Source organism: Rhinopithecus roxellana, chromosome 12, assembly GCF_007565055.1.
Source record: "Rhinopithecus roxellana isolate Shanxi Qingling chromosome 12, ASM756505v1, whole genome shotgun sequence".
Lineage (NCBI taxonomy): Eukaryota > Metazoa > Chordata > Mammalia > Primates > Cercopithecidae > Rhinopithecus > Rhinopithecus roxellana.
Genome location: NC_044560.1, coordinates 108,823,273 through 108,849,937, shown reverse-complemented (window position 1 = coordinate 108,849,937; position 26,665 = coordinate 108,823,273). Strand labels below are relative to the sequence as shown.

The 26,665-nt window shown below is 52.8% G+C and overlaps 1 protein-coding gene across 2 annotated transcripts; it reads right to left on the bottom strand.

Moving 5' to 3' along the window:
* Window positions 1-220: 220 nt before the first annotated feature.
* On the bottom strand, window positions 221-25,799 carry NUCB1 (nucleobindin 1). Of its 2 annotated transcripts, none has more exons than XM_010368621.2 (13): window positions 25,555-25,799; window positions 25,002-25,147; window positions 20,780-20,887; window positions 19,332-19,464; window positions 13,473-13,576; window positions 11,372-11,557; window positions 11,011-11,101; window positions 5,488-5,546; window positions 5,106-5,198; window positions 4,942-5,034; window positions 2,699-2,869; window positions 2,077-2,197; window positions 221-1,173 (listed from the first exon to the last, which is right to left on the bottom strand). In XM_010368621.2, exons 2-13 carry the CDS (start codon window positions 25,134-25,136, stop codon window positions 1,067-1,069), a joined length of 1,401 nt encoding a protein of 466 aa, XP_010366923.1. In that variant the 5' UTR covers window positions 25,137-25,147; window positions 25,555-25,799; the 3' UTR covers window positions 221-1,066. The 2 variants fall into 2 exon arrangements, with proteins under 2 accessions (XP_010366923.1, XP_030769259.1); XM_030913399.1 differs by having other exon boundaries at window positions 25,698-25,793.
* Between the last annotated feature and the right edge of the window lie 866 nt (window positions 25,800-26,665).

Here is a 26,665-nt window from a genome sequence, read left to right as displayed (position 1 = left end):
AGCTACTCGGGAGGCTGAGGCAGGAGAATGGCGTAAACCCAGGAGGCGGAGCTTGCAGTGAGCTGAGATCCGGCCACTGCACTCCAGCCTGGGCGACAGAGCGAGACTCCGTCTCAAAAAAAAAAAAAAAAAAAAAAAAAAAAGATGAGGACTCCAGCAGGTGATGTGGCAATAGCGTTTTGGAGGGACCGGTACAGATACACAGGCACGGAGCCATGCGTTTGTTCCAGAAAGTATATTTAGATGGAACCGGAACACAGAGCAGGACACGCAGCAGGACGTGGAGCAGTGTCAGATGAGGCCAGAGAGGTGGGTGGGACAGGCCTTCAGGGGCTCCAGATGAGGCTGAGGGGCTGGGACCAGGTCCTGGAGTGGGGTCAGCTCTGGGACCCTTCTGGGGCTGTGTGGGGAAGGGGGTGGGGGCCAAGAGGTCCAGGAGGAGACTGGCGATGAGCTGGCTGGAAGCCAGGGGTTCAGGAAGGCCCGGGCTCCTGGTATCAGGGTTCACCGGCTACACTGAGGATCCCCTGCCCCTGGCACCTAGCTGTTGAGGGGACACTGTCTTCGAGGAATAACTGGTTCCACAAAAGATAGGGGAAGGTCTCGAGGGACCACCCCATGCCCTCATTAATCAACCAGAAACTTGGCCTGGAGCAGCAAGGGGATTCCAGTAGCTGTGGGCATACAGGATCCTGGGGCGGCCACAACCCAGGCAGCTGAGGCCGAGCTACCTAGGAACGCAGGCTCAGAACAGACCCTCTTGGGATAGATGGAGAAGGGGAGGGGCCTTCCCTAAGTTAAGCTGATTCATTGAGCACCTCACTGGACGTGAGAGAAGGCAGGCCCCTCGGAGGAGGATAGAAAGGAAGGGCCACAGACTCGGAGGCTGTGAGAGTGGAGACAGGTGGACCTGGAAGGGCAGCAATGCATGAAATGCCAGCCTGTGCTCCCGCCCCAGGAGCCCAACATGACACCGGCCCCCAGGGAAGCTGTCTGTGCCACTTCATCCAGCGCCCATCAGCCTCCTTAGAGCATCAGGAATCCAGAGGGCTGGGGTCCTGGAGGATCACAGATGCTGGGGCACCTCAACCTCAGGGAGCCGCTCAGCAGGTTTCTTTTCTGAAGCGTCCACCTCCTTCTGGTCACCGGCTGGAGCTGGGACGGGCGCATCGTCTGGAAATGGAGGGAGGGAATGGTGGCATAGGACATCCCAACCCCTCCTCCCCCAGGCCCCCGGAGGCCCAGCCCCTCTTCCCTCACACCCAGGGGTCCCAGCCCCCAGTCCCTCCTCCCTCACACCCAGGAGTCTCAGCCCCAACCCCCAGGCCCTCCTCACTCACGCTCAGGAGTCTAGGCCCAGCTCCTCCTCCCTCAGACCCAGGGGTCCCAACCCCCAGCCCCTCCTCATTCACACTCAGGAGTCCAGGCCCAGCTCCTCCTCCCTCAGACCCAGGGGTCCAGGCCCCCATCCCCTCCTCACTCACACTCAGGAGTCTAGGCCCAGCTCCTCCTCCCTCAGACCCAGGGGTCCCAACCCCCAGCCCCTCCTCACTCACACTCAGGAGTCCAGGCCCAGCTCCTCCTCCCTCAGACCCAGGGGTCCAGGCCCCCATCCCCTCCTCACTCACACTCAGGAGTCCAGGCCCAGCTCCTCCTCCCTCAGACCCAGGGGTCCAGGCCCCCATCCCATCCTCACTCACACTCAGGAGTCCAGGCCCAGCTCCTCCTCCCTCAGACCCAGGGGTCCAGGCCCCCATCCCCTCCTCACTCACACTCAGGAGTCCAGGCCCAGCTCCTCCTCCCTCAGACCCAGGGGTCCAGGCCCCCATCCCCTCCTCACTCACACTCAGGAGTCCAGGCCCAGCTCCTCCTCCCTCAGACCCAGGGGTCCAGGCCCCCATCCCATCCTCCCTCAGACCCAGGGGTCCAGGCCCCCAGCCCCTCCTCCCTCAAACCCGGAAGTCTGGGCCCCCAGCCTCTCTTCCCTTGGATCTGGGAGTCCAGGCCCCAGCCCCTCCAACCTCAGACCCAGGGGTCCAGCCCTGCAGCCCCTCCTCCCCAGACAAGGGCCAGCACCTGTGTCTGGGTGGAACTTGAGCTGCCCCTCGGGGTGGGCGGCCGGGGCTTTGTGACCCTGCTCCTGCTGCTGCTGCTGCTGCTGCTGCTGCTGCTTTCGCTGCTCCATGTGCAGCACGGCCTGTGGGAGGTCAGGGGTCACACAGACAAGAGGGTGTGACGCTGGCATTGCAAGTACTCAGGCCTCAGTTCCCAAACTCAGACTTCACAGCAACATGCTAAGTGGTCACTGGCCAATCCCTTCTCCGTGGGCCTCAGTTTTTCTTTCATTGACAGTCAGGCTTAATGATAGTCAAGCATCCAGTTCTCCCTCCAGCCACAGCTTGGGTCCTGATTTGGGACAGGGAAGCTCTCACCCATCCCTGGCTGAGTCTGCCCTTCTCCCCCTCCTCGGCATTTCCCTCCTCACTGACAGCCTTACTGCCCTTATCTAACATGGCAGCCACAGAGCTGTCAGAGACAGGAAAACGTCTGCCCTTACTCAAGATGGCGGTGAATACTTGCGGCTCCCCCAGTGATTAACATGGTGGCCACAGGCCTTCCCAACTTCTGGACACCCATGAGGACATGGACAAGGGCAGCCAGAGATTCAGTGGATGGAAGCAGCTTCCCCCGCTGTCACCTGCTGCAGCTCTCTCTTCTGGGCCTCCAGGCGGCCCTGGGACCGCCCTAGGGCCTCTGTCTCCTGGCTGAGGCGCTGGGCCTTGGCATTCAGCTCTGCCTCCCGGGCAGCCAGCTCCTCTTCGAAGCGCCTCAGCTCTTCCTCGGTGTAGGCAGGATGCATCTCCACTGTCTGTAGGTGGGCAAAAGGGCCATCAGGGGCACAGGTCCAACCTCGGCCCACCCACGTTGGAGAGGGTTGTGCCAATGGGGGAGGTTTAGAAGAGGCTGGGAGGCCAGGGCCATGTGGGTGGTCAAAGAGGCCCAAGTGGGAGGTGGGAGTGGGATAAAGACAGAGACAAGGCTGGGCACCGTCGCTCACGCCTGTAATCCCAGCACTTTGGGAGGCCGAGGTGGGTGGCTCATCTGAGGTCGGGAGTTTCAGACCAGCCTGACCAGTATGTAGAAAGCCCGTCTCTACTAAAAATACAAAATTAGCTGAGCGTGGTGGCGCACGCCTGTAATCCCAGCTACTCAGGAGGCTGAGGCAGGAGAATTGCTTGAATCTGGGAGGTGGAGGTTGCAGTGAGCTGAGACTGCACCATTGCACTCCAGCCTGGGCAAAAAGAGCAAAACTCTATACTGAAAAATAAATAAATAAATAAATAAATAAATAAATAAATAAATAAATAAATAAAATAGAGACCTAGATTAGCTGGGCGTGGTGGCATGTGCCTGTAGTCCCAGTTACTCAAGAGGCTAAGGAAGGAGGATCACCTGCGCCCAGGAATTCGAGGCCGCAGTGAACTATGATTATGCCACTGCACTCCAGTCTGGGTGACAGGAGACCCTGTCTCAAAAAATATAAATAAATAAATAAATAGGCCGGGCGCGGTGGCGCAAGCCTGTAATCCCAGCACTTTGGGAGGCCGAGACGGGTGGATCACGAGGTCAGGAGATCGAGACCATCCTGGCTAACATGGTGAAACCCCGTCTCTACTAAAAAATACAAAAAACTAGCCGGGCGAGGTGGCAGGTGCCTGTAGTCCCAGCTACTCGGGAGGCTGAGGCAGGAGAATGGCGTAAACCCAGGAGGTAAAGCTTGCAGTAAGCTGAGATCTGGCCACTGCACTCCAGCCTGGGCGACAGAGCGAGACTCCGTCTCAAAAAAAAAAAAAAAAAAAAAAATTAAATAAATAAATAAAAGAATGAGCTAGATTAGCTGGGCATGCTGGCATGTGCTTGTAGTCCCAGCTAATAGGAAGGCTCAAGTAGGAGGATCACTTGAGGACAGGAGTTTGAAGCTGCAGTGGGCTATGATAACACCCCTGCACTCCAGCCTGGGTAATCCCAGCACTTTGGGAGGCTGAGGAGGGTGGATAGCTTGAGTCCAGGAGTTTGAAAGCAGCCAGGCCAACATGGCAAAACCCCGTCTCTACCAAAAAATACAAAAATTAGCCAGGTGTGGTGTGGTTGTGCACACCTGTAATCCCAGCACCTAGGGAGGCCAGGTCAGGTGGATCACTTGAGTCCAGCAGTTCTAGAGCAGCCTGGCCAATATGGCAAAACCCCATCTCTACAAAAAATATAAAACTTAGCCAGGCATGGTGGCTCACGCCTGTAATCCCAGCTACTCAAAAGGCTGAGGTGGGAGGATCGCTTGAATCCAAGAGGCGGAGGTTGCAGTGAGCCGAGATCACACCACTGGGCTCCAGCCTATGTGACAGAGCAAGACCCTGTCTTAAAAACAAAACAAAACAAACAAACAAAAAAGTCAGACCTCTAATCCCAGCACTTTGGGAGGCCAACGTGGGTGGATCACCTGAGGTCAGGAGTTTGAGACCAGCCTGGCCAACATGGTGAAACCCTGTCTCTATTAAAAATACAAAAATCAGCCAGGTGTGGTAGCAGGCACCTGTAATCCCAGCTACTCAGGAGGCTGAGGCGGGAGAACTGCTTGAACCTGGGAGGTGGAGGCTGCAGTGAGCCGAGCTCACATCACTGCACTCCAGCCTGGGCGATGGAGTGAGACTCCATCTCAAAATAAATAAACAAAATAAAATAAATAAATAAATAAATAAATAAATAAAAATTAGAAAGAGTCCTAGAGACAGGGGAGAACAGAGACCCAGAGATAGGGATTCAGTGACCCAGGAGAATGGCCGGAGTCCCAGAGGAAAAGAGAAGGGGCCTGAGACTCTGAAAGAAAGGTCATGGCTGGAAGAGAGAGAGGTTCAGGACCCCGAGTATCCCCCATGTTCTCACCTCCCAGCCCTCCCCGGTGTCCCCAAACTCCTTCCTCTGAGTGGATGTGAGGAACTCCTCCAGGGTCACGAGGCGGTCCTGGTTGGTGTCCACCTGGGGAGCCAGATAAGGGTGAGTGACAGAGCTGGGGCCCCGTCTTCTCCCCCGCCTGGCCCCCCCCTCACATTCTTCATCACGTGCTCCCGCATGCGCAGCCGCTCCTCCTCCATCTCCCTCATGTCGTCCTCCTCGTTCTTTGGGTCGTACACCTTCTCCAACTGCAGGAGCAAGCGAGAGGCAGACGGCATTGAGAGGTCCCGAGCGAGCTCATTCCCAGGCTACCCCTTCCTCATTAGACATACAACCCGACAACTTCAACTCCCAGCAGTCCTTTGGGCACTCCACCACTCCTAGCAGCAGTTTTTGCCCCAGGGGCTGATGGGAGTTGTAGTTTTCACTGAGCTCCCATCCAGGGGGATTTAAGGGGACTGCAAGGAGGAAAGTGCAAGGAGGAAAGTGGCTGATCTGGGAGTCCCTCCAGGTGCCCAAGGCTTCCAAGATGCTCACCTCCTTGGTGAAGAGGGCCTCCAGCTCCTGCTCGTCCAGGACACCATCACTGTTGATATCTGAAGGGAAGGAGATAACAAGGTATCTCAGGTGACCGAGGACGGGGTACGTCAGGTCCCTGGTGAAGAAACTTGGGGCAGATGTGGGGTCTGTTATCAGAGGACAGGTAACTACAGATCTCCTGCGGTGGAATGGTGGCCCCCAGGCTTTAGCACCCCACTAGGCCCGTTGCTAGGGCCACTGCCTAGCGACCAGGGGGCTGAGAATGGAATAGATGAAAAGGAGGGTTCGAGGAAACATGCTTGGGTCACTGTCATGCAGGATTCTCTGGCCCTGGCATCCAGTGCTCTGGACACAGAGTCAGCTCCAGGGTTATCAGGGACCTCTGCCTCCCAGAGAACCAGGCCAGTGCCGACTCCAGTTGTCAGGGGGGGCCTCTCCTACCAATGTAGACCCCACAGCTGTAGGGCTTCAGGCTCGGTCAGCCACACTCACTGTCACCACCGGCCCTCCTCCTTCCTCGGCTCCCTCAGACAAGCGCAACCCTGCTCCTGCGGAGGAGGCCAGGAACCCTCATCTTGCAAATCCTGTGCTTAATTTTCCACCTGCATCTGACTTGACTTTCTGCCCTTGACTTCCAGAACACGATTCTGTCCTCTCTGGCTGCCCCTCCATCGCCTTTGACGGCTCCATCCTCTTCCTGACCTCCACGTGCTAGTGTGGCCTAGGGCTCAGGCCTGGGGGTCTCTTCTCTGCCTCAATTCTGGATCTGTGCTGTCCAATACAGTAGCCACTAGCCACATGGGCTGTTTAAATTTAAATTGATTAAGATTAAAGAAAATGTAGGGGCCGAACTTAGGGACTCATGCCTGTAATCCCAGTACTTTGGAAGGCTAAGGCAAGAGGATCACTTGAGCACACAAGTTCAAGACCAGCTTAGAAAGGATGCCTAGACCCTGTCTCTACAAAAAAAAAAAAAAAAAAAAAAAAAAAAAGTCAAAAAGTGGGCCAGGCACGGTGGCTCACGCCTGTAATCCCAGCACTTTGGGAGGCCGAGGCAGGGGGATCACCTGAAGTCAGGAGTTCAAGACCAGCCTGGCCAACATGGTAAAACCCTGTCTCTACAAAAATACAAAAATTAGTCAGGCATAATGCCAACTGCCTGTAGTCCCAGCTACTCAGGAGGCTGAGGCAGGAGAATAGCTTGAACCCAGGAGGCGGAGGTTGCGGTGAGCCGAGAGCGCGCCATTGCACTCCAGCCTGGACTCTGCCTCAAAAAAAAAAAAAAAAATTAAAAATTGGCTGGGCATGGTGGTGTGCACCTATTGATCCCAGCTACTCTAGAGGTTGAGGTGGGAGAATCACTTGAGCCCAGGAGGTCTGGGCTGCAGTGAGTCATGATCACACCACTGCACTCCAGCCTAGGTGACAAAGGTGAAATTCCATCTCTAAAAATAAAAAAAAAAAAAAAAAGAAAAAAAGGTATAGGGAGTTGCTCTGAACCTATTCTGGTCTGTAGGGACTGCCTGATTAAAAAGATTAAATAAGGTATTTTTTTTAAATTTTGAGACAGGGTCTCACCCTGTTACCCAGTCTGGAGTGCACTGGTGTGTTCATAGCTCACTGAAGCCTTGAACTCCTCAGCTCAGGTGATCCTCCCATCTCAGCCTCCCAAGTAGCTGGGACTACAGACGCACGCCACCACACCCAGCTAATTTTTGTATTTGTTTTTATAGAGATGGGGTTTTGCCATGTTGCCCAGGCTGGTCTTGAACTCCTGGGCTCAAGGGATCCACCTGCCTTGGCCTCCCAAAGTGCTGGGATTACAGGGGTGAGCCACCACACACGGCCTATTGTTAATTAATTAATTTATTTATTAATTTATTTATTTTTGAGACGGAGTCTCACTCTGTCGCCAGGCTGGAGTGCAGTGGTGTGATCTCAGCTCACTGCAACCTCCACCTCCAGGGTTCAAGTGATTCTCCTGCCTCAGGCTCCCGAGTAGCTGGGACTACAGGCGCGCGTCACCACGCCCAGCTAATTTTTGTACTTTTAGTAGAGACGGGGTTTCACCATGTTGGCCAGGATGATCTCGATCTCTTGAGCTCGTGATCCACCTGCCTTGGCCTCCCGAAGTACTGGGATGACAGGCGTGAGCCACTACGCCCGGCCTATTTTTAATTTTTTTTGAGACAGGGTCTCACTCTGTTGCCCAGGCTGGAGTGCACTGGTGTGTTCATAGCTCACTGCAGCTTGGAATTACTAGGCTCAAGTGATCCTCCCACCTCTGCCTCCCAAGTAGCTGGGACTACAGATGCACGCCACCACACCCAGCTAATTTTTGTATTTTATTTGAAGAGATGGGTTTGTGCCATGTTGCCCAGGCTGGTCTTGAACTCCTGGGCTCAAGGGATCCACTCACCTTGGCCTCCCAAAGTGCTGGGATTACAGGCGTGAGCCATCGTGTACAGCCCAAATGTCCTCTCTAGAGCTGTGCTGGGACTCTAACTCCAGTACAGCAGCCACTAGCCACATGGGGCAATTGAAATAGAAATTAATATCCAGGAGAATGAAAACTTCAGTTCCTCAACATTATGCTAAGTGAAATAAGCCAAATACACACACACACACACACACACACACACACACACACACACGACAAATACTAAAAGATTCTACTCATATGAAGTACCTAAAATAGTCAAAATCATAGAGACAGAAAATAGAATGGTGGTTGCTAGAGACCGGGGGAGAAGGGGAGGGCGATTGGTTTAATGGATAGTTTCTGCTGTGCGAGATGAAGAGCTCTCAGAATTGGTTGCATGACAGTGTAAATATACTTAATACTATTGAACTGTACAATTAAACATGTTTAAAACTGGGCGCAGTGGCACACGCCTGCAGTCTCGGCTACTCAGGGGACTGAGGCAGGAGGATTGTTTGAGGCCTGGAGTTTGAGTCCAGCATGGGCAACATAGCAAGATCCTGTCTTAAAAAAAAAAAAAAGCAGGGTGGTGCCCAGTGGGATGGCTCGTGCCTGTAACCCCAGCACTTCGGGAGGCCAAGATAGGTGGACTGCTTGAGCATAGGAGTTTGAGACCAGCCTGGGCAACATGGTAAAACCTTGCCTTTACTAAAACTTAAAAAAATTAGCCAGGCATAGTGGTGTGTGCCTATGGTCCCAGCTACCCGGGAGGCCGAGGCGGGGAGGATCACTTGAACCTGGGTGGTCGAGGCTGCGAGGTAGCACATATCACTACCTGAGACCCCATTACAGAATCTTCTTTGATTGTTTTTTACTTTTTATTGTTTTTTGAGACAGAGTCTCATTCTGTTGCCCAGGCTGGAGTGCAGTGGTGTGATCTCAGTTCATTTCAACCCCCGCCTTCCGCCTCCCGGATTCAAGCAATTCTCCTGCCTCAACCTCCTGAGCAGCTGGGACTATAGGCGAGCACTACCATGCCTGTTTTTTTTTTTTTTTTAATTTTTGTATTTTTAGTAGAGACTGGGTTTTGCCATGTTGGCCAGGCTGGTCTCCAATTGCTGGCCTCAAGGGACCCGCCTGCCTTGGCCTCCCAAAGTGTTGGGATTACAGGAGTGAGCCAACACACCCAGCCTAGAACTTTCATTGATTCTGAGATGCACTTTTGTGTTCTATTTTATCACCCCTGAAATAGGGATGCATCTTTATTTATTTAATTTTTAACTTTTATTTTTTTGTTTTTTTGAGATGGAGTCTTGCTCTGTCACCCAGGCTGCAGTGCGATGGCAAAATCTTGGCTCACTGCAACCTCCACCTCCTGGGTTCAAGTGATTCTCCCACCTCAGCCTCCTGAGTAGCTGGGATTACAGGCACCCACGATCATGCCCGCCTAATTTTGGTATTTTTGTGGAGATGGGGTTTCACCATGTTGGCCAGGCTGGTCTTGAACTCCTGACCTCAGGTGATCCTCCCACCTCAACCTCCCAAAGTGCTGGGACTATAGGCATGAGCCACCATGCCTGGTCTACCTTTTTTTTTTTTTTTGAGACGGAGTCTCGCTCTGTCGCCCAGGCTGGAATGCAGTGGCCGGATCTCTGCCTCCCGGGTTCACGCCATTCTCCTGCCTCAGCCTCCCGAGTAGCTGGGACTACAGGCGCCCGCCACTTCGCCTGGCTAGTTTTTTTTTTGTATTTTTTAGTAGAGACGGGGTTTCACCATGTTAGCTAGGATGGTCTCGATCTCCTGACTTTGTGATCTGCCCGTCTCGGCCTCCCAAAGTGCTGGGATTACAGGCTTGAGCCACCGCGCCCGGCCTTTTTTTTTTTTTTTTTTTTTTAATAGAGACAGAGTCTCACTTTGTTGTCCAGGCTTGTCTTGAATTCCTGGGCTCAAGCCATCTTCCACCTTGGTCTATGAAAGTGCTGGGATTACAGACATGAGCCACTGCACCCAGCCCAGGAGGCATCTTATTTTCAATAGTACATTAATTTAATTGGCAGCTTACATAAAATGCTAGCGCCTCTCATACCGTTCAGTCTCTTGGAGTTACTAAAGTGTGGTATGATCTGTGTGCCTGGTCACCGGCTCTGAGGGGGAGGTACTTTGTTTTGTTTACAGTTGTATCCACAGGGTCTTGACGAGGCTTGGTCCTTAGGGGGAACTTAGGAAAGGTTTGCTGAATGAATGAGTTAGGCCTCTACTGACGAGCCGCAGATTCTGGGACAGCGTGCCGGGCATATCTGAGGGGGCTTGGCAACCCCAGGCCACATTTCCAGACAGGAAGAGACAGACTGGAGGGAGTGTGCCTTTGATCCACCATACAGAAAGGTCTTTCCAGGCCGGGCACAGTGACTCACGCCTGTAATCCTAGCACTTTGGGAGGCGGAGGGGGGCAGATCACATGAGGTTGGAAGTTCGAGACCAGCCTGGCCAACATGGTAAAATGGCATCTCTACTAAAAATACAAAAATTAGCCGGGCATGGTGGTGCATACCTGTAATCCCAGCTACTCGGGAGGCTGAGGCAGGAGAATCACTTGAACGTGGGAGGTGGGGGGCAGGAGGTTGCAGTGAGCCGAGAGCACGCCACTACACTCCAGCCTGGGCAACAGAGCAAGACTCCGTCTCAAAAAAAAAAAGGAAAAAGAAAAAGAGAAAGGGCTTTCCAGGCCTCTGGAGGCCTGGTTCTTAGGGAACAACACACTCCTAGTGACAAGGCTCCCAGACTGGACCAGGGTTTCTTTTGGGTTGCTGTGGGAGGAGGGCCCAGGCCTAGCCAACCTGGTTTGCTTACAGTGGACACCAGCTGTCCTTAGAACCCCGAGGTCTGGTGTTTGCTAGAGCAGAGGCCCAACCCTTCCATGCAGATCCTAGCCTTATAGCCGGGAGAGGCAGGGCTGTCTGGTCAACCAGGGGACATAGCTCAGCTCTTAGGCCTGACTAAGCCCTCCTGGGACAGACACACCCCTCTTAGCATTCAAGTCCCAGAAGGGTCAGAGTCTCAGGGTTCATCCCGGCTCTGGAACTCCCTCCCCACCTTACCATGCAGTATGAAGAAGGTCTTGGGGTTAAACCTGTTGGGGTCCAGTCCATCCAGCTCCTCCCACACCTCCTTCAACTGGGCTTGGCTGCCCTGTGGAAGGGAGAGCCAGGAGCTCATGAGCAAGAAGTCTGCATGCCATGGGATAAAACTAAATATCCCTTTACCCCCATCCAACAAACATCTCCCTCAAGCAAGAAAACTAAGAAAACTACAACTCCCAGCAGCCCCTGGGGCAGCCAGGTACAGTAACACGAAGTTTTTGCCTCAAGGGCCCCTGGGAATTGTAGTTCTTTAACTGCTTTCTTGTCGGGTTTGAACTGGATGTGGTAGGGAGTGGATGGGCACGAATGGGGTGCTCACAGGCACATTGACTTTGGGATGCTCGCGGTGCCGGCGCTGTTGCTCTTCCAGCTTCCTCTCTGCCTCCTTTCTCTGCTCCTCTCCCAGTGACTCCAGATAACGCCGCCTCTCGTGTTCCTTAAGCATCTCGTAGCGCTTGAACTCTTCATGATGGGCTGCGTCGTACTGGGCAAGGTCCCGGGTGGCCTGGGAAAAGGCACAGGATCATTCCCTTCTGCCCCCTCTGCCCAGCCCCCAATTCCAGCCTGTAAATGGCAGTCCCTTGGCCCTGAACCTGGCCGAGGGCAGCCCCAGCCTCTACCTGTCTTATGTCTTGTGTCCTGATGTCCCTTTTTTTTTTTTTTTTTTTGAGAGTCTTGCTCTGTTGCCCAGGCTGGAGTGCAGTGGCACGATCTCTGCTCACTGCTCACTGCCTCACTTCAAACTCTGCCTCCCAGGTTCAAGTGATTCTCCTGCCTCGGCCTTTCAAGTAGCTGGGATTATAGGCATGTGTCACCAGGCCCGGCTGATTTTTGTATTTTTAGTAGAAATGAGGTTTCGGCCGGGCACGGTGGCGCAAGCCTGTAATCCCAGCACTTTGGGAGGCTGAGACGGGCGGATCACAAGGTCAGAAGATCGAGACCATCCTGGCTAACATGGTGAAACCCCGTCTCTACTAAAAAATACAAAAAACTAGCCGGGCAAGGTGGCGGGCGCCTGTAGTCCCAGCTACTCGGGAGGCTGAGGCAGGAGAATGGCGTAAACCCGGGAGGCGGAGCTTGCAGTGAGCTGAGATCCGGCCACTGCACTCCAGCCTGGGCGGCAGAGCGAGACTCCGTCTCACAAAAAAAAAAAGAAATGAGGTTTCACCATGTTGGCCAGGCTGGTCTCAAACTCCTGACCTCAGGTGATCCACCCACCTCAGCCTCCTGAAGTGCTGGGATTATAGGCGTGAGCCACCGCACACAGCCTGATGTCACCCTTTTTGGTTTCCGTGACTGCTCCCGCCCCATAACACACTTTCTTCTCTTTATTCAAAACAGATTAGGACGGTTATACAACAGCAACTTCAACCCACCTCTTTCAAGTCCTCCACAATCTCCAGATCTTGGAGGAATAAGTACATAGGAACAACATACATGGTGAACTTAATATGTTATGTATTTCGGGTACAGCTAGGCGGCCAAGAACATGAGGTCAGGCTAGGAGAGGTGGGTCACGCCTGGAATCCTAGCGCTTTGGGAGGCTGAGTTGGGAGGATCACTTGAGCCCAGGAGTTCAAGACTAACTCACGTAACATAACGAGACCTTGTAATTAGTTAAGATGATGGGGCCAGGCGCAGTGGCTCACGCCTGTAATCCCAGCACTTTGGGAGGCCAAGGCGGGTGGATCACGAGGTCAGGAGCTCGAGACCATCCTGGCTAACACGGTGAAACCCTGTCTCTACTAAAAATACAAAAAATTAGCCGGGCCTGGTCATGGGCGCCTGTAGTCCCAGCTACTCGGGAGGCTGAGGCAGGAGAATGGTGTGAACCTGAGGCGGAGCTTGCAGTAAGCAGAGATCGCGCCACTGCACTCCAGCCTGGGCAACAGAGCAAGACTCCGTCTCAAAAAAAAAAAAAAAAAAGATGATGTCCTGCTGGATTATGGTGGGTATCATTATAAGAAGAGCTGGGTGGCGCAGTGACTCACGCCTGTAATCCCAGCAATTTGGGAGGCTGGGGTGGGTGTATCACCTGAGGTTGGGAGTTCGAGACCAGCCTGGCCAACATGATGAAACCCTGTCTCTACTAAAAATACAAAAATTAGCCGGGCGTGGTGACAGGCGCCTGTAATCCCAGCTACTTGGGAGGGTGAGGCAGGAGAATCGCTTGAACGCATAAGGCAGAGGTTGCAGTGAGCCGAGATCACGCCATTGCACTCTAGCCTGGGGGACAGGAGTGAGACTTTGTCTCAAAAAAAAAAAAAGAAAATGAAAGAAACCACCCAGCCCTCTATCAGCCTCCAACCTCAGAGAACACCAGCAGGCATGGTGAACTGGCTCACGTCCGGGACTCTGTCCCCTTCTCCCCTTCCGCAAAGCTTCCCTCAATCCTCTGCCTCTGGACCCACTCCCATTACCGTCTGGATCAGCAGCTCCAGGTCGCGGGCCTCGAATGTGTGCTGGTTCTGAGGGTCCAGGTGTTCAAACTGTTTCAGGAGATTCAGATGATCCACCTGTACATCTGGAAGAGAAAGAAGAGTCCAACACCTCAGGGCATGTCCTTTTAGAATCTTGGGTCAGACATGCTCTAAAGAAGTCACGAGCGGTGCTAGGGAAGCCCAGGAGACAGCTTGAGCCTGGGGCAGTCAGGGAGAGATTCCTGGAGGACGTGATCCCACGACTGAGTCTGATGCTTAGAATAACCATAATAAAACTCACATACACTGCCCACTTACTAGATGCCAGGCCATGCCCTAAGCATTTTAACTGTATTAATTCATTTACGTTCCACAAAATCCTGACAACATGGGTTCTATGATTATCCCCATTTTATGAGTGTGAAAACTGAGACCTGTTGAGGAGTTGTGACTGGTCTAGGCTACCAGCTAGCAAGTGGCAGAGCAAGGATGGGAACCAGCCATTGAACACCCAAAACCATGACATTCAACCATCTTTTTTTCTTTTCCTTTTTTTTTTGGAGACAGGGTTTCACTCTGCAGTGGCAGGATCTCTGCTCACTGTAACCGCCGCCTCCCAGGCTCAAGCAATCCTCCTGCCTCAGTCCCCTGAGTAACTGGGACTACAGGTGCACGCCACCACACCTGGCTAATTTTTGTATTTTTAGTAGAAACAGGGTTTCACCATGTTGGCCAGGCTGGTCTTGAACTCCTGACCTCAGGTGATCCACCCACCTGGGCCTCCCAAAGTGTTGTGATTACAGGTGGCAGCCACCGCGCCCAGCCTCAACCACTCTTTAAAAAAATAAACAAGGCTGGGTGCAGTGGCTCACGCCTGTAATCCCAGCACTTTCTGAGGCTGAGGCGGGCGGATCACAAGGTCAAGAGATCGAGACCATCCTGGCCAACATGGTGAAACCCCATTTCTACTAAAAATACAAAAAATTAGCTGGGCATGGTGGTACACACCTGTAATCCCAGCTACTTGGGAGGCTGAGGCAGGGGAATAGCTGGAACCCAGGAGATGGAGGTTGCAGTGAGCCAAGATTGCACCACTGTACTCCAGCCTGGTGACAGAGTGAGACTCCGTCTCAAAAATAAATAAATAAATAAATAAATAAATAAACAAATAAATAAATAAAAGAAAAACACCAAAATTTTTGATAAAGCATCAACCAGTCTTAGGGGTTAAATTGAGTGCTCCTAAGTTTCTGTGTTGAAGTCCTAAGCCCCAGTACCTCAGAATGTGACCTGATTTGGAGACTAGGTCTTTACAGAGGGAACCAGGTTAAGATGGGGTCATTACTGTGGGCCTTAATCCAACATGACTGGCGATCTTATAAAAGGCAGAAATTTATGGCTGGGCGCAGTGGCTCATGCCTGTAATCCCAGCACTTTGGGAGACTGAGGTGGGAGGATCACTCAAGCTCAAGCATTTGAGACCCACCTGGGCAACATGGTTAAACCCCATCTCTACAAAAAATACAAAAATTAGCTGTGTGCAGCGGTGTGTGCCTGTAGTCCCAGCTCCTCAGGAGGCTGAGGCAAGAGAATCACTTGAGCATGGGAGGTGGAGGTTGCAGTGAGCCGAGATCGCGCCACCGCACTCCAGCCTGAGTGATGAAAGTAAAACAAAATAATAATAGGCCAGGCGCGGTGGCTCACACCTGTAATCCCAGCACTTTGGGAGGCCGAGGTGGGTGGATCACCTGAGGTCAGGAATTCGAGACCAGCCTGAGCAACATGGCAAAACTCCATCTGTACTGAAAATACAAAATTATCCAGGCATGGTGGCACATGCTTGTAATCCCAGCTACCTGGGAGTCTCAGGCAGGAGAATCACTTGAACCTGGGAGGCAGAGGTTGCAGTGAGCCGAGATCGCGCCACTGCACTCCAGCCTGGGCAACAAGAGCAAAACTCCATCTTGGAAAAAAAAATTAATAATAATAATAATTGCCGGGCGCGGTGGCTCCAGCCTGTAATCCCAGCACTTTGGGAGGCCGAGACGGGCGGATCATGAGGTCAGGAGATCGAGACCATCCTGGCTAACACTGTGAAACCCCGTCTCTACTAAAAAATACAAAAAACTAGCCGGGCGATGTGGCGGGCGCCTATAGTCCCAGCTACTCGGGAGGCTGAGGCAGAATGGCGTGAACCCGGAAGGCGGAGCTTGCAGTGAGCTGAGATCCGGCCACTGCACTCCAGCCCGGGCGACAGAGCGAGACTCTGTCTCAAAAAAAAAAAAAAATAATAATAATAATAATAATTAATAAAAAATAATAATGAAAGGAGAAATTTGGGCCAGGCACACAGAGAGGGAAGATGGTGTGAAGACGCAGGGAAAAGACGGCTGTCTGCAAGCCAAGGAGAGGGGTCTGGACCAGATCCTCCCTCACAGCCCCGGAAGGAACCAGCCCTGCCAACACCTTCACTTTGGACTCTGACTGCAGGCCATGAGACAGTCAAGTTTTGTTGCTGAAGCACCTGGTCAGGGGTATTTGGTTACAGCAGCTTCAGCAAACAAGTGCAGCCTCCTCATATGGGAGTTTCCAAGTGGTCAGGAAGGGTAGGGTTTCCAGGCAGGAAGCGACAGCACACACGCTGCCAACACACTTAGTCACCACACACATCTCCCGAGGCCTCTAGGGGCCCAGGCCCGTGCTGTGCAATGCTGGACCCAAAATGAATCAGCCTGGCCCTGGCCTCTAGCAGCCCTTGGTTAGGTAGGGAGAAAGAGAGACAGACAGACACACACACACATACACACACACACACAGAGAATCAATCAGCCTGGCCCTACCCTCCAGCGGCCCTTGGTTAGGTGGGGAGAAAGAGAGACAGACAGACAGACAGACAGACACACACACACACACACACAGAATCAATCGGCCTGGCCCCGCCCTCCAGCAGCCGGCCCTTGGTCAGGTGGGCAGAAAGATACACACACATGGGCAGCTAGAATTTGGGAGACCCAGGCTGCAGTGGAGGCAGCTCCAGCCCTGGCTGAGCCCAGAGGAGTGACAGGCGTGCAGGACACAGGTACAAACTGAATCTCAAATTCATTATTTGTGCCAGTGTTGAGCCACTACTCCAGGCTGACCCAGTGCCGGCCGCTGTGGACACAGCAGGAATCAGATGGTGACAGAATTCTGCCTCTTGGAGGCCGGGCGCGGTGGCTCACGCCTGTAATCTCAGCACTTTGGGAGGCCAAGGCAGGTGGATCACCTGAGGTCAGGAGTTCGAGATCAGCCTGGCCAACATGGTGAAACCCCGTCTCTACTAAAAATACAAAATTAGCCGGGTATGGTGGCGAGCACCTGTAATCTCAGATACTCAGGAGGCTGAGGCAGGAGAATCACTTGAACCTGGGAGGCAGAGGTTGCGGTGAGCAGAGGTTGCGGTGAGCAGAGGTTGCGGTGAGCCGAGATTGCGCCACTGCACTCCAGCCTGGGAGACAGAGCAAGACTCTGTCTCAACAACAACAACCACCAAAAGAGTTCTGCCTCTTGGAGCACCCAGTCTAGAGAGACAGAGAACAGGCGACCAAGGGATGAACAAAGGAATACCAAGGACACAAATAAAACAGAGGCTCCTTCACACAGGACGGCCGGGGCAGTGACACCCTAAGGAGATGACATTCCAGGGGAGATGGAAGGTCTGTCGACCAGGCAAAGAGCCCTGAGAAAGAATGTCATGGGACAGCAGGGCGAACCGGCAAAGGTCCCGAGGTTGCATGTCAGCAATTTCTAAAAACGCTGACGCAAGAAGGTCAGGACACACAGGGGAAGGGCGGGGCCAGGCGGATGTGGACGAGGTCCACCCAGGCTCCGAGCAGCCAAAAGGAACGTGAACGCAGGCCTGAGGGCACTGGGGTGCCGGGGGCAGGCTCTGGGCAGAGGAGGGACGGGATGAGCCTGAGTGTTGTGGCAGCTGGATACTGGTGCCCCAAAAGATATCCACATCCTGATCCCCAGAACCTGTGAATGTGTGACCTTACGGGGCTAAGGGGTCCTGGCAGATGGGATTACATTAAAGACCTTGAGATAGGGGCCAGGGCTGGTGGTTCAGGCCTGTAATCCCAGCACTATGGAAGGCTGAGGCGGGAGGATCACTTGAAGTCAGGAGTTTGAGACCAGCCTGGCCAACATGGCAAAATCCAGTCTCTATTAAAAATACAAAATTAGCCGGGTGTGGATGGTGCATGCCTGTAATCCCAGCTACTTGGGAGGCTGAGGCAGGATAATCCCTTGAACCCGGGAGGCAGAGGCTGCAGTGAGGCAAGATCACGCCACTGCAGCGCGGCCTGGGAGACAGAGTGAGATTCCGTCTCAAAAAAAGAAAGAAAGAAAGACAGAAAGGAAAGAAGGAAAGAAAGGAGAGGGGAGGGGAGGGGAGGGGAGGGGAGGAAGAAAGAAGGAAAGAAAGAAAGAAATTAACTAAGCAAGGAAAAACAGTGTGATCTGATAAACTTCTCCATTTTATCGCTGTACTTATGCAATAGTATGTTCTTAGGAGAATCACACTGAAATGTGTAGGGTGACGAGATGGTGACTGCGGTGAAGTCCCACATGTGAATGACAAAGCAAATGGAGCAAATGTTAACTAGAGAAGCCGGGTCAAGGGTGTTCGGCTGTTTTCTGTACTACTCTTACAACTTTTCTAAAAGTTTGAAGTTCTTTCAACTTTTTTTTGAGATGGGATCTTGTTCTGCCGCCCAGGCTGGAGTACAGTGGCACAGTCATGGCTCACTGTAGCCCTGACATCCCAGGCTCAATCATCCTTCCACCTCAGTCTCCTAAGGAGGTGGGACCACAGGCATGCGCCACCATGCCCAGCTCATTTTAAAATATTTTTTATAGCTGGGCGCGGTGGCTCAAGCCTGTAATCCCAGCACTTTGGGAGGCCGAGACGGGCGGATCATGAGGTCAGGAGATCGAGACCATCCTGGCTAACACGATGAAACCCCGTCTCTAATACAAATACAAAAAACTAGCTGGGCAAGGTGGTGGGCGCCTGTAGTCCCAGCTACTTGGGAGGCTGAGGCAGGAGAATGGCGTAAACCTGGGAGGCGGAGCTTGCAGTGAGCTGAGATCCGGCCACTGCACTCCAGCTCGGGCGACAGAGCAAGACTCCGTCTCAAAAAAAAAAAAATTTTTTTTTATAGACATAGGGTTCTTGCTATGTTGCCCACCTGGTTTTGAATTTCCGGGCTCAAGTGATTCTCCTGCCTCATAAAGTGTTGGAATTGCAGGTGTGAGCCATTGCACCTGGCCTCTACCAGAATTTTAAATGACAATTTTTTTTTTTTTTTGAGTCAGAGTTTCACTCTGTTGCCCAGGCTGGAGTGCCATGGCGTGATGTCGGCTCACCGCAACCTCTGCCTCCTGGGTTCAAGTGATTCTCCTGCCTTAGCCTCCCAAGTAGCTGGGATTACAGGCACGTGCCACCACGCCCAGCTAATTTAGTATTTTTAGTAGAGACAGGGTTTCACCATGTTGGCCAGGGTAGTCTTGAACTCCTGACCTCAGGTGATCTGCCTGCTTCAGCCTCTCAAAGTGCTGGGATTACAGGTGTGGGCAACTGTGCCCAGCCCATCATAAAGATTTTTAAAAACAACAAACGGAAACAGAATATAAACAAACAATATTGTAATGTTTGTATTAAATCATGCTAGGAGGAACACTGGGGCAATCTCCCACTCACATTTCACAGCGGGGAAGGAAGCCTCACCTGCTTAGCACACAACCACCTGGAGGCCAGGAGGAGGCCACCCTTCCCCACCCCTCCCTGCCTGTCCCTCCCACCCTGCCCCTGCTCACTGGGATCCTGCTCGGCGTCCATCTTGGCCTTGAGCAGCATCCGCAGCCGCGATACCTCCTGTCGCTTGAGCTCATCCAGCTTGGTGCGGACATGGTGGCTGACGAAGTCCAGCTCTCGGCTCAGCTTCCCGCTCTGACGGGAGAGGAGACCCTGGTCAGCCTGGGGGCCCGGGAGGGGGCATGCTGGGTGGCCTTGGCCTGATCTCTGTCTTCTCTGGCAGCTTCTTACAAGCTTTCTCATGCCCCAGTCTTATACCGCCTCTTCCCTGCTTATAGTCCCCCAGCTCCTCAGAGTCTCCAGGAAGGACAGCTCCCAGCCCGTCAGCCTGGCATTCAAGGCCCTGCCCACCTCTACTGCCCCATCTCCTGTCATTCATCAAGTCACACGTTTAGGGACAGGTGCGGTGGGTCACACCTGTAATCCCAGCACTTTAGGAGGCTGAGGTGGGAGGATCGCATAAGCCCAGGAGTTCAAGATCAGCCCGGGCAACGTGGCAAGTCCCTGTCTCTAGAAACAATAAAAAATTAGCTGGGCATGGTGGTGAGGCCCAGGCCCACAAGGACAGACCCTGCTACCAGGGTTCAGTGTCCTACTCAGTGAAATGGGGACAATGACAGAGCTCCTAGAGGCCTGACGTGGGAGTTCATGGTGACGTGAGGGACACCAGCACCTCCCTTATTTTGAATTCTTCCTCTGTAGAAGGCACCACAGGAGCATTCTGTTAGTGCAACCCTCTCACAACACTTGCTAAGGAGTGTCACCAAGCTCTTCCAAACCCTTTACACATCTTTCTTTGGAAAATCCAAACCCCAGAATCCTTCCCTGGGAAAATCCAAATCCGAACCCTGCTTTTTACAGATGGGGAAACTGAGGCACGGTGAGGGGAGATCCCATAGCTGGTAAGTGGTGGAGCTGCAACTGAAAGCCTGCCCCACGGGACTCTGCACTAACCTCGTATTCTGTGCTCCCCAAAGCTCTTCCCAGCTTGTGACCCCAAGAAGCAACTTCTCCCTGAGCCTCATTTTGGTGATTTCAAATACAGGCAGAGCTGGAGCCATGTGGCCCCTTTGAAGAAACCAGTGTGGCCGGGCACGGTGGCTCATGCCTGTAATCCCAACACTTTGGGAGGCCGAGATGGGTAGATCACGAGGTCAGGAGTTTGAGACCAGCCTGGCCAACATGGTGAAACTCCATCTCTATTAAAAATACAAAAATTAGTCAGGCGTGGTGGCGTGCGCCTGTAATCCCAGCTACTTGGGAGGTTGAGGCAGGAGAATCGCTTGAACCCGGGAGGCAGAGCTGCAGTGAGCTGAGATCGTACCATTGGACTCCAGCCTGGGTGTCAGAGTGAGACTCTGTCTCAAAAAAAAAAAAAAACCAGTCCTCTCCTGAACTCTGCCCTCCCAGCACGTACCCCTCCCACAGCCCCCACCGCCCCCAGCCGCACCTTGATGTCCTCTGCATTGGCAGCTTGCAGCTTCTCTCGGAAATGCCCATCTGTCTCCAGCACATCGATGACCTCCTGGAGGTACCGGTGGTAGTACAGGCCTGTGTCCTGAGGCAACGAGAACAGACATAGCAGCCCCTGCTCCCACCCCCACCCCCACTCTCACTCCTGTTACTGTTATGGCCACTCCCTGGGGCAGCTGACGAGGGACTCAGTTTTTACCTTTTCCCATATATGTAGCAAAGATGAAATGAAAATCACATCAGTGAACACCCAGCCCAATACTGCCCAGAGTGGGTGCTCAGAGTGGACATGACTTGTTGGGAAGCTGTGAATCATACCTTTATCCATCCATCCAACCACCCATTCATCCATGCATCCACCCCCCCCATCCATACATCCCACCCACCCATCCATCCATACATCCCACCCACCCATCTATCCACCCATCATCCATCCATCCATCCATCCACACATCCCACCCACCCATCCATGCACCCATCATCCATCCATCCATCCATCCATCCACCCATACATCCATCCATCCACACATCCCACCCACCCATCCATTCACCCATCATCCATCCATCCATCCATCCATCCAACCATCCATCCACCCACCCATCCAACCATCCATCCACCCATCCATCCAACCATCTATCTACCCCCTCATCCACCCACCCATGCATCCACCCACCCGTCCATCCATCCATCCATCCATCCATCCATCCATCCATCCAACCAACCAACCAACCAACCATCTGTCCACCCATCCATCCACCCATCCAAACATCTATCCATTCATCCATCCATCCGTCCATCCACATCCATCCATCCATCCATCCATCCATCCAACCAACCAACCATCTGTCCACCCATCCATCCACCCATCCAAACATCTATCCATTCATCCATCCATCCGTCCATCCACATCCATCCATCCATCCATCCATCCATCTGTCCACCCATCCATCCACCCATCCAAACATCTATCCATTCATCCATCCATCCGTCCATCCATCTGCCCATCCATCCACCCACCCATGCATCCACCAGCCCATTCATCCAACCATCCATGCGTCCATCCATCCACTCATCCACCCACCCATCCATCCACCCGCCCATCCATCTACCTGCCTATCCATCCACTCCCCCGGCCATGCATGCATCCACTCAATCAACGAACATTCACCAGGCCCCTATCATATGCCACACTGTGAACAACACAGATGAAAGTCCCAGGCCTCCTGGTCCCACCCCTGTCATACATAGCTGGGTGTCACTTTATTCTCCCTGGGCCTTTTTTGCTCTTCCTATTTAAAAAATAGGTAGTATATCCTCTGCCTCCCAGATCTGTAGTGAAAAGCAAATAAGATAAATTAGAAAAAATAAATAAATAAAATTACAAAAGAGAGAAGGCCAGGCGTGGTGGCTCAAGCCTGTAATCCCAGTGCTTTGGGAGGCTGAGGCAGGAGGATTGCTTGAGCCCAGGAGTCTGAGGCTGCAGTGCATTATAATCATATCACCTCACTCCAGCCTAGGCGACAGAGCAAGACCTTGTGTCCCAAACAAACAAAAAAAAAATTAAAATTAAAAAAAAGAGAGAGAATTGGCCAGGCATGGTGGCTCATGCCACCATGATTCTAGCACTTTGAGAGGCCAAGGTGGGTGGATTGCTTGAGCTCAAGAGTTCGGGACCAGCCTGGGCAACATAGGGAGACTCCTGTCTCTATAAAAAGAAAAAAATTAGCTGGGCATGGTGGCACACGCCAGTAGTCCCAGCTACTTGGGAGGCTGAGGCAGGAGGATCACTTGAGTCCAGGAGTTCAAGGCTGCAGTGAGCTATGATCCTGCCACTGCACTCCAGCCTGGGCACCAGCACAAGACCCTGTCTATTAGAAATATATATATATATATACATTCCTTACCTCTTTACCAAGTCTCACAAGGTCCCACATGATCCACATAATCCCCCTCTCCCCTCCTCCTCACTCACCCTGCTCCAGCCACACCAGCCTCCTTGATGTCCTCAACTTGCTCTGCTTTCTCCTACCAAGTGGCCTTTGCTCATGCTGTTCCCTCTGCCTGGAATGCTCTTCCCTTCACTTCTCTTCCTTGCTCTTGACTTAACATATCTCTCCAGTTCAGAACTCAGTGGCTCACACCTATAATCCCAGAATTTTGGGAGGCCGAGGTGGGCAGACCACTTGAAGTCAGGAGTTAGAGACTAGCCTGGGCAGTATAATGAAACCCTGTCTCTACCAAAAATACAAAAATATTAGCTAGGCGTGGTAGTACATGCCTGCAGTCCCAGCTACTCCAGAGGCTGAGGCAGAAGGATCGCTTGAGCCTTGGAGACGGAGGTTGCAGTGATTGCACCACTGCGCTCCAGCCTGGGTGACACAGCAAAAATCCATCTCAAAAAAAAAAAAAAAAAGAAAAAGAAAATGAAAAAATGAGGTGGCTCATGCCTGTAATCCCAGGACTTTGGGAGGCCAAGGCAGGTGGATCACGAGGTCAGGAGATCGAGACCAGCCTGGCCAACATAGTGAAACCCCGTCTCAATTAAAAATACAAAAATTAGCTGTGTATGGTGGTGCACGCCTGTAGTCCCAGCTACTCGGGAGGCTGAGGCAGGAGAATCACCTGAACCTGGGAGGCAGAGGTTGCAGTGAGCCAAGATTGCACCACTGCACTCCAGCCTGGCGACAGAGCAAGCAAGAAAGAAAGAACTCAACTCATGCCTCCCTTCCTCCCTGTCACCCATGGTGTTCACCCTCATAGAGCCCTGCCCTTCGTCTTCCATCTCCCAGTGAGCAGGGATAGTCCACAGGCACGGGGCATGCATGTGGCTGTGCCCTAACAACTACCACCGTGCCTGGCTCATAGAAGGTGCTCAGGAAACATGTGGAATGGAAGAAAGGAAATGGGACTCAACGAAGCCTTCCTGGGTCTGCAAGGATTTCACAGAATAGAGGCCTTACTCGCAGCATGGGGACCAGAAACACCCAATGATCCATTCCAGGGGGTAATGACCAGCCCATTCTTTGTTTTTTTTGAGACAGAGTCTCAAAAAACAGAGTCTTAGAGTCTCAGTTCTGTTGCCCAGGCTAGAGTGCAATGGCGTGATCTCAGCTCACTGCAGCCTCCACCTCCTTGGTTCCAGCAGTTCTCGTGCCTCAGCCTCCCAGAATAGCTGGGATTATATGCATGCCTCACCACGCCCAGCTAATTTTTGTATTTTTGGTAGAGACGGGGTTTTGCCATGTTGGCTAGGCTGGTCTCAAACTCCTGATCTCAAGTGATCTGCCTGCCTCAGCCTCTCAAAATGCTGATATTACAGGCATGAGCCACCACATCCAGCCTGTCTAGCCTTTTTTTTTTTTTTTTTTTTGAGATGGAGTCTTGCTCTGTCTCCTAGGCTGGAGTGCAGTGGTGCAATCTCGGCTCACTGCAAGTTCCGCCTCCTGGGTTCACGCCATTCTCCTGCCTCAGCCTCCCAAGTAGCTAGGACTACAGGCGCTCGCCACCATGCCCGGCTAAGTTTTTGTATTTTTAGTAGAGATGGGGTTTCACCGTATTAGCCAGGAAGGTCTCGATCTCCTGACCTCGTGATCCGCCGGCCTCCCAAAGTGCTGGGATTACAGGCTTGAGCCACTGTGCCAGGCCTGACCAGCCTATTCTTATAGGGAGCTATATAGGAAGATTCTGACCACAAGACACGCACTGGTCTTCAGGATCTCCAAAGTTCCAAATCCCTTAAGACCAAAGCTTTTATTGGGTTTGATAAACACATGTTGGAATTAATAAACAAGCAGAGCACCCACCCTTTTGTAATTTAAACTACAACTCTCAAGAGCACCATGAAGTCAGACTACCCCAGCTAGCCAACATCAGCTGCTACTGGGAACTAGCAACATGGTGCTACTGGGAAATGTAGTTTTGTTTGTTTGTTTGTTTTCAGATTCCTTCTTGGGTGGAGAGAATCTTTAAAAAACAGGTTTATTTGGGGCGTGAAGCACACTTTCCACACCTCAGAGTCAGGGACCTCCAGTTTTTCACCAAGTCAAACCCCTGCTACTGGGAGGAATGGCGGGCAAAAGACAAGCTACAACCGTAGGGCCAGTAAGTCACTGGAACATCCACCCTATGGGCACGAGGTCTGCAGGAATTGTAGTACCACTGCAAACACCTGGCTGGACAGCAGGGCTGGGCCACTCACGGGACTCTCAGTCGCAGGGGTCTCCTCCTTGTTGGGCGCCCCTCGCTCCAGGGGGACAGCCAGCACTGCGCGAAGCAGGACCAGCAGCAGCAGCGGTAACAGAAGGAGGGTTCCTCGGGGCCCAGAGGGAGGCATGGCGGTGTGGTCTGTGGGGGACGGAGGGCTGGATAATGCATAATGTCTGTCCCAAGCCTCTTCCTCCCCTGGAACCAGGAGTTCAGGCCTCCAGTGCCGCCCCCACTTCCAAGACTCAGGACACAAGCATTTCGTTACCCAGGCCCCAGGATTCCAGGCCTCCAGCCTTCCCTTCCTCCGACACAGGAGTCCGGGCCCTCAGACCCAGGAGTCCTGGCTCCCAACACGCTCCTCCCTCACACTCAGGAATCCGGGATCTCCTCCTCCCCCAGACCCTAGAGTCCAGGGTGCCAGCCTCCTCTTTTCCCAGGACCTAAAGTACTGGCACCCAGTGCATCCTCCTCCGGGACCCAGTTTTCCAGCCCTCTGGCCCGCATCCTCCCTAGGACCCAAGAGCCTTGGAACCCTGGCCTCTCACCTCTCCTTTACTGCAGAGGGCGTTTTTCAGGGCCGGCAAGGACCTCCGGTGCGTTCCTGGTGATTTCCCCCCTAGGCCACACCCACTTTTCCACAGAGGCCCCCGCCCCAAAGAGGCCTGATTGGTCCACGCTGGCCCCGTACCTTGCATCCACGTCTAGCGGCCCCGCCCCTTGCCGAAGTCGCTCGCATTTTCGTGAAAGCCTCGCTTCTGTCTCGGAATCCCAGCCTCTTAACGCCACATTTCCCGCCTATGCCAAAAGAAAGAGAAAGCTTTCAAAGACAACTACAACTCCCTGCCGGCCGGGAGAAAAATAACTTCCGCGGGCATAGTGGCCCCTTCGCCTCATGGGAGCTGTAGTTTTGCCCATTTATTTTCGCCCCACGAAGTGCCCGCAATTTACAGCACGGTAGGAATTGCATAGCCTTCCTTATGAGTTTCTTTCTTCTTATTTTTTGAGACAGGGTTTGCTCTGTCACCCAGTCTGGAGTGCAGTGGCGCAATCACTTCTCACTGCAGCCTCTACCTCCCAGGCCCAAGCAATCCTCCCGCCTCAGCCTCCCAAGTATTTGGGACCACAGGCCACACTACCATGCCCGGCCGGCTAATATATATTTTTTTAATTTTTAATAAAAATATTTAAATATTTAATTCTTTTTCAGCCTTTTTTTAACATTCTGTCTTTCACACTTCTCACACTTTTTTTTTTTTTTAAAGAGACGGAAGTCAGGCCAGGCTTGGGAGCTCATGCCTGTAATCCCAGCACTTTGGGAGGCCGAGGTGGGCAGATCACCTGAGGTCAAGGGTTTGAGACCAGCCTGACCAACGTGGAGAAACCCCGTCTCCACTAACAATACAAAAATTAGGCAGGCGTGGTGGCGCATGCCTGTAATCCCAGCTACTCAGGAGGCTGAGGCAGGACAATCGCTTGAACCCGAGAGGCGGAGGTTGCAGTGAGCCGAGATCGCGCCAGTGCACTCCAACCTGGGCGACAGAGTGAGACTCCATCTCAAAAAAGAAAAGAAAAAAAGAGACGATGTCTCTGTATTGCTGGTCTGGATCTGGATCTCCTGGGCTCAAGCAATCTTCCCGCCCGGTCTCCGCCTCCCAA